Consider the following 12,080-nt stretch of genomic DNA (forward strand, 5'->3'; position numbering starts at 1 on the left):
GAGAAGAAAAGAAACAGCGAAGCTGCGAACAAGAGGGTATGGTATATGTAACTCTAGATGAGTGAGCTGACCCGCATGTTAAAGACCGTGTCATTTCCTGATCAGAGGGTATTAGGCAGATTAACTTTTAGTTTCGTCCCCATCTTGTTAGCAAACCATGGCGACAGGGTATATGTGCGTGTCCGGAGGACAGCTAACACACACACACACACACACACACACACACACACACACCACACCCACACACACACGCGCACGCACGCACGCACACAACTTCAGGTCAATTAAGCTTTCACATCACGCAGCCTATAGAGACATTATCATGTTGTAATACCCAAAACAACACAAGACGTTCGCTTGAAACAATTTGTACGATTGAAACACCTTATGAGCGGCAGCCGAACGTTGTGTGATCTGCATCAGAAAGTACAAGCGTGTCGTTGATATGGTCGACGGTGTCGACGGCACCCTGACGCTCGTGTCTATGGGACACCGGAGTGACAGGGATCGATCTATTGTCAATTATTATTGCCTCCACCATTACAAGCGCCTTTGAAAGCACAGCACTAAGCTGTGACCTGTTTTCGTTAATCGGCGGCTAGCTACGAAGGCCAAAGCTCACGGTGAAATTCGCGTTTTGGCCGAATTTAAGTTTATCACACCCATTTACTACGCGTCTAGGGTTTCACACATCAGTGCCATTTCTGAAGATGAGTTGAAACTCAACCTTCCATAGGATGGATATGATAAATACAAAGCTTTGAAGAATGAAAAACTCTCCGCTACGAAGACGCTAAACGCAACCGTCGACATCGACTAGGTAACAATAGACGAGCTCATTGCCCGTGGAAGAACGGAAGCCCTAAAAGAGCTTCTAAACAAAACAACAAATATGCTCATGGAAATTCAGCCTGAGCTGCATATTTTCTGTTGGCATGTCAGAGTTTGCAGAAACAACAGACATCGCCACGAAACAATGGTCGAACAACACAACTTTATAACCCAAGGGAAACTATTCTGGTTCTTTGGTGAAGATACGCTCTGATTTGTTTAGACTGATTTAGTGTTTTACGGTTTTTAGTGATAAGTTGGTAGGAATCGAACCCGCGCCCTCTCGGTCGTGAGTTTGACACACTAACCCTGAAACACCGCGGCTTCTGTATTGCAATTTTAGAACAAGTACACAATGTATCCGCATTGCTCCACGAGGGTAATTCTCCTATTTTCAACACGTGCGTTTGATGAAATATGAGTTATATGCTGTTATGTTGCTTCTTTCATTATCAACTTAAAATAATCACAGTATGTTTAATTAAGACTATCTACTTACGTCTGAATCATTTTGAGGACAACACATCCGGGAAGATCTCTTCAATTTTTTTAATCCTAATATTATCGATTAGTTTTGCTGCTTACTGACTACATTCCATAGGTAAATCTAATGTGACTTAGCGTCTTTATCCACAGTGATAGAGCATAAGGTTATATCCTGAACGTTTGTACCCAGATATTTAAAACAAAGAAACAAAAACAAAACATATGCCCCCCCCCAAAAAAAAAAATCAAAGCTATACAAAATACCTTTGCTGTTAAGGTCTGTGTAACGTCGCCCTCTTAGTTAGAGGGGTGGTTAATTAAATCCAATTGGATTTGGCTGGCGTTATCTAGAGGATGACCTCCCTCGATATTATAGCCTAGCAGGAGTGAAACAAGAGTAGAATTTCAACAGAGAACTGAGCGATAATACTGGGAAGAAATAAAGCAATACGAGCTCCCTTTGACAAGAAAATAACAAATTTAATCAGAACAAATTAATAACGGCAATTCCAGTTCAAGTTAGATTATGTCAATGGAATTTAACAGGAGTGTCCAATTTGGATTTTATTCATCATCATAACGAGAGGTGAAAAGAGCACAATGTCTACGACAATTTGCCTCACCTTCCTCCTTTGACCGTGTATCAACGTCTTTCTAGTTCATCGACTTCCTAAGCTCTATGCTTTGTCCCTTCATGGACTTCCTGGTCCTTTTATTCTGACCTCGTCCTTCTTTTTTCTCGGACTTCTGTCTTCAGACTGTCCCGTCTCTCTCTCCCAGAAAGCTGATCCTTATTGAGGTTCTCTTTCAGAACTTGTGCGTCCTAGCACTAAAACCTGTCTTTCTTTTTAAAGACGGCCACCTGGTCCCTTTTCTGTTTAACAAGGAAAGCACTATTCTCTTTAGGCTTCCTCGGAGCCAAGACTACTTTCCTCTTTCAGGAAATTTCAGACTTAAGAATTTCGACCAAGGTCGTCACTTTACATTCTGATTGCTTCTAAAGTGTGCGCCTTAATTTATTCTGTCCAATCGTAGACAGCGGTCCCTAATTTGTCCCAAAGAAATAATTCCTTTCATCAGATGTAGACAGCTCAGAATCTGTGAACAACGGTGCGTAACAATGTTCCTTTGAAAAAAATGATAAGCTGACATAGGTTCCTACCAAGCGGTTAGGGTTGGTAGCTCAAATGTTTACTTTCTAAGAACCGTGTTAAGATACCCCGGTCAATTTCACTGAGTTGGAATGCCGCCCCTTTGAAGTTTACACTGACATGAGAGGATGAACGAAGAATAGGTCGAAGTGACCCTTCACAAACACTTTTCTGGCTTAAATGCGATAACATTTTAATGCTCAATGCATTCAACTTTAAAGTTCACTGCAATTCAAAATTCGACACCTCACAGTCTGTAATTTAATTGCTCTGATAAAGTTGGGGCAAAGTAGCACGTCCGCAAATGACAGTCAACTTTTGTAATAACAAGTGAGCATAATCAGGTACTTCAGCTCTCAGTTTTTGACATTATTCTTTCAAAAAAATCTTTTATAGTTATATCTGTTCTAGTTATATATGTTATACACCCAAAAAAGAAATAAATATCGTCTTACATAAAGATAGAAAGGGCATATATTAAAATGAGGGAAGTTATTATCACGCAAAACCCAACTAAAAAGACCTTTTAACTTTTTTGAAGTGCACTTTAATGTAATATTACATTTTGATACTAATTTGCAGAATGGAAGGGATTATAATTTATTTGCTGCCCAATTGTAGATATATTTTTATGGTTCTTTTTATTGTTTCATCGCAAGTTTTTAATTACGGATGTATTACGCGATGAAACAGTTATGTTCTTTAATTGGGTCATTTGGTGCAGATAATCTGTGTTGGAGTTTGAGTATGTAAATTGCACTAAGTTCGTATAGCTATAAGAGATAACACGCGAGCTGGGTTTCGCGCTGTGTAAGTACGACGCCACTTAAGTTGAGAGTTAACAAATCAGGGATGGATCGATCAATTTGTGGTAAAGTGGGAGGTGGACTTGATTTTTGTTTTACGATTTTAGTATCCTAGGGGTCGCCTTTGTACCCACAGGGGCTCGTTACACAGAAAATGAAGAGTATCAGTCAGTGAAGGTGGGGGGGGGGGTAATCTGTACCAATATAACAACTAGGGAAGACACGAGTCCGTACCCCTCGGTATGTCCAACCGCGCTAGTTTGTCCTATTTTCGTTATCTAATGTACAGCTTACGCCAGTGTAATCAAGAATACTTTCATTTTCAAAACAGGTAAGCACACTTTATTCAGTTCATGGCATATTGGAGATATTTCAATAATTGTTAGCCGATATTGACAAATTGACAAGGACTGGATAGAAAGATGACGTCAGCATTCGGATAGTCTTGTATTTCACCACTGATTGAAAGGTAATATCCGAACAACCTCTTTTGTTATTTTAACGATTATCTAGCAAAACAATGGTATGATACACTTAGCTGATCCTGGTCTAACATCAGTTTGATTATCTGACATCATTTATAACTTTTCCCCATATTTTGGCAACTCACTTCAATCTTTTTTTTGCGTTCCGCTTCTACTATATTATTGTTTGTTGAACACACATCCAAATGAAAATGTTTACTAATATATTCACGAAAAGTCTATTTCCACTTTCCCCAACACCCACAAATTATTTCTTGGGAAAAGTATATTCAACACGTGTGCAGTCAAAAAGAGTGTAACCCCTAGGTACATGAGCATCTTTGTCATACCATTATTGGTTAATAAAAGGAAATGTCAAGCACTTAAGTTACATTTATGTATCATGATTGAGCTTGGATAAATTACTGAACAGAACACCTGATTAAGATGTAAACTGTTGGCCGGACGAGAGCTGCATGTTACTCTTTATGCTGGCTATTCTTTCGTCATCTAGCTTATATTTATTTTTCTGGATATCCAGTCAAGTAGCTCGGAACTATTTTACCGTCGACATGATGGAGAGTGCATCAGGCCCTTTCAGCATCCCGAGCGCACAGAGCGAGAGCTCGTTGGAGGACTTTGTATAACCTTCAGATAAGATTTACGTTATAAGTTGTTTATATTTTTCTATCCATCTACTAAATATATTTTGTTTATAAATCAATGTGTTAACTAATGCACTAGTTCTACAATGCCAGCTGTTTGCTCATTCGTCCAATGAAATATATCATTTTGCTAGCTTATTTACAAATTTCCACGCACCACGCTGGTCAGATGTCAAGAAGCTATCAATGAAGTGATATCATATTTCTGCGTTTTTAAAAAATCCATTTATGGATCTTATGATTCAGTAAAGCAGTAGACTCACGTATAGTGTGTGTACAAACGAGATTAGTGTTCCTAGGTCTCGCTGGAATTCCCATTTTCCTTGCCTCATTTGTCACAAAATTGCATTTATCTTGTGATCTTTATCCCAATTTCTCAATTGTATAAAAATGACCCGCTGATAGAGCAATACCTTTATGAATAATTGAACAGATCAGTTGAGAAAGGTTAAGATCTTTTTACTTACTTAGATACTCTGAATGTAAAATAAATATATTTTGAAGGACATTGCTATATTGAAAATTTATATCATCTTGTGGAATATCTAACCTAATGTATGTGGATCATTTTTTCTTCTTTATTTGTTTTTCTCGATGTTTGGCAATTAAGTTAATTTTGCAGAAGACTAATCATTTCAGCAATCGAGCCGATGTCCTGAAACTCTTTCAACAGCGGCTTGACCATCACTATCAAAGTATGGCACATGACGTATACACTAGTATTGTAATAACCATAAGATTTTTTGTAACATAAAAAGCTGAAAATAAGACACAAATATGAACATCCTTCTTGGAAACCAACCATTCCCTTTTTATTGTTGGTATTAAACATTTAGTCATTCAAATGATCTTTGTAGATGGAGATTTTAATAATGGAAGTTAGCATTGGATGGAAAATGCTGAGGCAAAAAAGTAAAGTTGGACGTTCGAACTGCTTTATTACCATTTCAGTGAATACATGTTGAACGAGGTATACTCGTAGACCAGTCTGATGTTCTGCCTTTTAGTGCCGTTGTACATCAAAAAATTAAATCTTTAAGAAAATAAATGTAAATGAAGATTTTAAAAGGTTACCTAGATTGTACTAATACTCTTCCATATTGTTAACAATCGAATGGACCAATCATTGAAAGTTTGTAGAATGTAACTGATGTCTTACGTTTTTGCACATTGCATTCTCTCACGTAAATTAGTAAATCACGCACGATTTGAACCAGTGAAGGCGCTGGAAGTAGTCTTTGGGCAAGCAAATCGAAGAACAAAAAGAGACACTATGGTTCATCCGTTATGACGGCATCATAGAAGGTGACATTTTCTGCATCATTTTCAAAATTGTCGCCAACATTGTGAGTAAGTTAGATTTGATACGTATTTGGACAATAAAAGCACGCACCAAACATCGATAATATATGTTGGTGTCCTTGAATATCAAATTAACATACGTGGCTTCAAAAAAAGGATAGAATAAAGAAAATAACGTCAAGGTCGGAAAAGTTTATACTAACTTTACTTGTTCTAGGGTCAGTGAGAACATAACACTCGCAGGCTTCTTGGTGTTCTGAGTTCGATCAATGTTACGCGTCGCATACGTAACAAAGGGTTGGCAGATGAAACTTACCCCCGTGAATCTGGTTATGATCCTGGTTTTATATCAGAATCTGACCTATCGTAATATATATATATATATATATATATATATATATATATATATATATATATATATATATATATATATATATATATATATATATAAGCTGCAGAAGAAACAAGCCTACGTTACATGCAAGGAATCTACTTATGTTCAGAGGCAAATATTCACTTCCCAGAGGCTGCTTCTTAGCACAGTTCAAACTATTAATTTTAATGCATCATCTTAGGTTTCAGATATATCTTGCCACGTGACATTTACAGGATTTTATTAAAGGAAGGGTGAAAGAAGATTCTCACTTTTGTCCTATAAATATGACTGCAACTGATGGGGGGGGGGGAGGGATTCAAAACGTTCTACCGTCTATTTTCTTTGCACTCGATTGTATTCTTCTTCGGATTTTACCTTAACTTTAACATAGATTCTCGACATACCTGAAACTGTCAGTTTCTTTGCGTAAGGATACCTTTGTTCTCTCAGTTCTATTCCATTGTATAATTATTGTCTTTCTGAGCCGTCAAAGGTTGCTGAGCAACAAGACTCTTTCCTGTTTTGATTTTATACAACTCCACCATAGCTACAATTTGGATTCTGTTATTTATAAATGCCTTTAAAAACCATAAGAATATTCACTGTAAGTTCAATTATGCTAGTTAACACACCCCTCTCCATTATAAAAGGTAGCAGAAGATTAATATTGGAATACTTCATATGGAGAGATCGATTCCATGAATTAATCAGTCTGTCTAATTTACACATTTATGGCTTGTTACTTAAATTGGATCCGTTGTGACACATTTAACCAGATTTTGATTATTTTTGGTTTTGCGAAATGATGAATAGATATACAAGTACTTACATATCATAACATACAGGAGATATACAAGCTGGTGTATCTACCAGGGGTATTAACGTTAAAAACGTGAACGTCAGAACCCTCCCCTATGTTGTAAAACAGTGTATGTGTGTGTGTGTGTGTGTGTGTGTGTGATTTAGATTTTTAACGTAGCTTTAACAATTTTTCAGTCATATTGCTACGATGTCTGCAGTGTGGCAGTTTAAAGTGATGTCTAGTACTGGGGCAATATGCCGCAGACATGTAGCATGATGTCCCACCCAGTCACATTATTCTGACACCAGGCCGACCAGTCCTAACATTAACCTCTTAATGCTGAGCGCCTAGCGAGGCAGCTGTTAGTACCATTTTTAGAATATTTGGTATGACTGGGGCGGACGCTCTAACCACTAGGCCACCGGAGAGGTCTTGTAAAACAGGGCTGGAAAACGAGGTGGTATTGACCTTGATAAAATTCATTCACAGCTATATCGTCTATCGATTATTCTCGCCTCTACTCTCTTAAACCACTGACATTTGGATTCTCTCTCAGTTAATGTAGCCTTTACAGACCAAAGAGATACAGGTCTTCCCACTTTCTTTGTTCTTTTCTGCTCAACAGTTATTCGAGTTCATTTTTTTTTAAAACTTACTTCGAGCATATCCTTTTAAATAATGTAGCTCAAGTGGATATCTTTTTTCTAAAGGTTCCTCGCGTCTGTTTAATATCATTTTAATTTCTCTCAGTTACTTAAAAAAATCCGTTAAAGGCCAACCACAAGTTGCTAGTCTCATTTCCATACATCTTTTAGACCGCCGAAGAATTCGACCAACAGTAGGTTAATAATTGACTTGCTATATACGGATCAGCAAGTAAAACAAAAACAAAAATATCTTCTTCGAATTCGTTCATTTATCGCTTTTTGACTAATTAAAATTTCTTTGTAGTAGTGCTTTTACGTCGCAGCAACACAATATTATCTATACTGTGCCAACTAAAGGCAAATGTTCGAAAAATGTTAAACTGACTGAAAAATGTCAAACTTGCACAGAAGCCGTCGGAAGATAAACCCATGCAAATAAATGTAAATGTGAAGTACAACAAAATAAATATTAAGCACACACGTGCTAGAATTACGCAAAATGTATATAAAACAAAATATAAAAGTGATATAAGTAAAGCCTTTGGTATTTGAATGTTTGAAGGTCTTTTAGATGCAATAGCTTCATTCCTCATTGCATTCGGTCAAAGATTATCAGAGTTCGTTCGTTGTTCTTGTTGGTTGGTATTATGGCTCCCGAGAATTGAGTAGAAGTGTGAGTTAACAATAGCAATAAGAAAACCAACAGCATCAAACACAGGGACCACCAATTCTTGCACAGCAAGGCATCAGCAACTGATTTAAATATTTAGTGAGGTCTTTGTTCTCATGAAACTATACCTGTACACATAAATCTGATTCAAAACTACAAGTCGGATAAGATAATGTAGAAGAAAAAACGTAAAGGATTCAAGTGTTCAAAATCGTTTACAAAAATCTTGGATTCTTTACTTTTGGTTAAACTTTAAGATTTTCTTCATTTGCTTCTTTGTACGGTGGGCGGAGGAGCGGTAGGTGGGCGAGGAGAGAATAACTTGTAGCTTCAGCTGACAGTTTCCAAACTGGTCCAGTTACCCATTCAGGGACGGTGGTTTACTGACTTCACACTCAACCATCATTATCATTTTGATTCTCTTAGTTCCTTCAAAATGTCCATCACAATCCAAGATATTGTTTCCCTTTTACTTCCATTCATTTCTTACGTTATTATTTTATTTTCTCAATTCCCGATATAGATTAAAGGATTTTCTTTCCGTTTCCATTCCCCTGTACAATTATTGTCATTTTGATTGCGTCAATCATACACCAATGTCGTTACCAATAAAACATAACCTTTTCCCTATTCGGTCCGTTACTCGATTGGACCCAAACTCGAAGAACAAGATTAACATTTAACCTACTTTGGATACATGAATGAATGCGAGCGAAAAACGGTTTCTGATGTATCGTCTTTCTGATTTGCACATTTATCGGATGTGGGAATGTTACAGTATTATTTGGAATATATCGTTTCTAAGGATCGATATTTTGCCGCATAAGTAAATGGCCCTAATGGTCGAAAGTAAGATTTCTTTTATTAATACGTTTGTTCGATGTCCTCTTGTTTACATTTTGTAGTTAATACAGTAATGAACATGAAGAAGAAGAAAAAAAATAAACACGCAAGCAAACAAAAATAAAGAAACAAACTAGTTTAGAGACCACAAATCCTCACACAGAAAAGAAATAATTATCGCAGTTGGAATCTCGTATTATCAATGTCAACTGCTATATCAGTGTTAACACTACTGCCTGCTATGTGCTTTTCAATAGCCGATTAGTAAGTAATTTGGTATATAGACTTGGGGTGGTCAGTGTTTTGGTTTATTGATTGATTGTTGGTGTCTGTCCTTTATCACCTTTTTGAAAGTCTGCAGCATCAAAAATAGTCGAGATGGATGTTTATGCAAGTAGAATGTTTTTCACTCATCGGCAAGAGTACAGGGCCTTTACCTTAAAAATCTTGTATCTGCACACAATTTTACTTTTTCAATTTCTTATTGTCTCATTTTTATAAATTTAGATATTTCAATATAATCGGTATAATCTTAAATAATTAAATGATTCCATTTCATGTCACAAATATATTTTCTTTGATTTTTTGAATAATTTTCAATACCTTGACAGCCCTGTCAAGTGGCTTTCCACTTGGTTCCGTTACGTAGTTATATTACTGTCATTATGATACTCAGATTCGTTTAGGAAATGGATCTCTACAATCCAAACGAATATTCTTTAGCTATGTTCCATGCCCATCTACTATTTTTTATAGTTTAACCCTCCCAGATATTGATAGATGATCGACTGATTGATTGATTTATATTTTGAATCACAAGTGACAAATTAAAACAGAATCTGCATATGTTGTGTTGTTTTATTCTTCAGGCTTCGACAAGCGTGATGAAAATCATGATCATAGCAGCACAACTCACCATCAGCGGCCTCCTCCGCTTCGCCGTAAATTCCATAGCATGGACGGAAGTTTGTTCAACCAGGATCAGCGCAGTAAGTGCATAACGGCACTTCCCTCTTCCATTAGTGAGCACCAGATGGTTTGCACCAAGTCGCCAAGCAGAGATAGCGATAACGTCATGAAAAGACACAAATATGCCTCAAGTCAGCCACTTCATATCGGGCAAATTCCCTCTGATCCTCAAAAACCAATCAAGGGAGATAATTTTTGTGATAGTTTATTTGGAGACTATTTACCACAAAGTGTTACCGAGTCAGAGCCGGTTATTAGCACAGACGGCGACATGGCACATAACAGAAATTTAAGTTATTCGTCAAGTTTTACAGATCCAAATTTTGAAAGCATGGATAAACTGGATATAATTGGTGAAAGTTCTGAGACTCGGTTTCCTTGGCAACGTGACGTGTCCACACAATGTGATATGCCACTGTTTAGTCATAGGAGTAGCATGAGCAGCCGGAGTAGTCGGACAAGTTTCGACTCAGATGATTCTCAAGATACTGCATTTTTGCCCTCTCCTCCAAAAGCAGACGTTTTGAAAAGACAGCGCATGTTTCGGCATAGCCGACCCCATTCAGTTGGCTGTTTTGAGAACACAATTTACGAGGAGGAAGTGCAACAGATGAGGGAGCAAAGTAGAAGGGCCCGGAATTCGGATTCTTTCTTGCACAGCACGTTCCCCTATAACCGAAAACGGGTGCCATATTTTGCTCCGGAAGACTCTGAATCAGCAACGGATTTAGAATCCATCACAGAATATCCGACAAGAGAAGGGTGAGTTTTCTTTCTGTTTTTAATGTGTAGATTTATACACTCTAACCTCAATTCTTTGTATTAATATTAACTGTACTGCGCACCCTTATCCGAAATAGGCAAAAGCCTCTAGACCGGAATTCTCGATACTTATTAAGCACAAACCTCAACATCCTGTTAAAAGTCCTAAATCTGATAGGGGTCTTTGAGTGTATTGACAGTAAGTAATTAAGTACAACTAGTATGCATAATGCAATATTTTACTTTACAAATCTAATTTCTGAGTTAACGATAAAAAAGTTAAAATTAATTAATTTATTTTATTTTGTGATGAAGCTAGTTTTATTCCCAGTGTCGAGTACCATATTACCTTGTTCAGGGCTTAAATCTGACCATAGTATGACACCGCCTTCAAATAATACCCGTCAGTATGATCGTAGTATGATACCAAATTCAAATCATACTCATAGAATATGATCATAATATGATACCAACTTCAAATGATATCCATCAATAAGATCATAGTATCGTACCTACTTCAAATCATAAAATATGATCATAGTATGATTCTTAATTCAAATCATGTCCATAAAATTTGATAATACTATCATACCTACTTCAAATCATACCCATAAAATATCATCATAGTATGATACTTAATTCAAACCATATCCATAAAATATGATAATAAGTAAGTATGATATATACCTACTTCAAATCATATCCATACAATATTATCATAGTATGAACATTACATATATTCTCAGCATTAGGTTGATATTTAAAAACCTTGTATCATTAAATTTGTTTCATTTTGGTAAGCTTCCTAACTTCTAGGATAAGAACACAGTGGGGAGTATAGTACAGTAATACTATTTGATGCTTATTTGGGAATAAAAACTCTTTATGTTTCAGAACAATGATAATGCATCAAACAGTGTTACATATAAGTTTGACCATGTCATTTAAAGGGCTTTCGGTCAAACACGTGTCGCATTTGCTCTGTCCAAGTAATTCTAAGTGCTTTCGGTCAAACAAGTGTCGTATTTGCACTGTCCACAGCCAGCTTATTAAACATGGACGTTTCGTAAGCTGACCTAAGTATTATAGAATTCAGAATTGTTATACAGATTGGCCATCAGTTTTCAAACAGTATGCTATGGAATAAAAACATTAAATACAGCGTATAATTTACGTGTCTCAGAAACAAAGACAAGAATTTACTTTCATCACGTAAAGAGACTTAGTACATCGTCATCATTTCGATACTGCTTTCTTAACTTTGAATGTGTTTTGGCATCAGTTGTGCCAGCAGTGCTTTTCAGAA

At 36.7% G+C, this 12,080-nt stretch overlaps 1 protein-coding gene across 1 annotated transcript in view; it reads left to right on the forward strand.

Moving 5' to 3' along the window:
- The window catches only part of LOC149799535 (uncharacterized), a 204,135-nt gene that overhangs the window by 59,017 nt on the left and 133,038 nt on the right, over positions 1 to 12,080 (forward strand). Inside the window, exon 2 of the mRNA XM_089957090.1 lies at positions 9,913 to 10,774. Within this exon, the coding sequence (XP_089813216.1) occupies positions 9,999 to 10,774 (776 nt within the window). The 5' untranslated portion in view covers positions 9,913 to 9,998. The remainder of the gene's footprint in view (positions 1 to 9,912; positions 10,775 to 12,080) is intronic.

The sequence above is a fragment of the Sinohyriopsis cumingii genome, chromosome 5, assembly GCF_028554795.1.
Source record: "Sinohyriopsis cumingii isolate HCF-2022 chromosome 5, ASM2855479v2, whole genome shotgun sequence".
Taxonomy (NCBI): Eukaryota; Metazoa; Mollusca; class Bivalvia; order Unionida; family Unionidae; genus Sinohyriopsis; species Sinohyriopsis cumingii.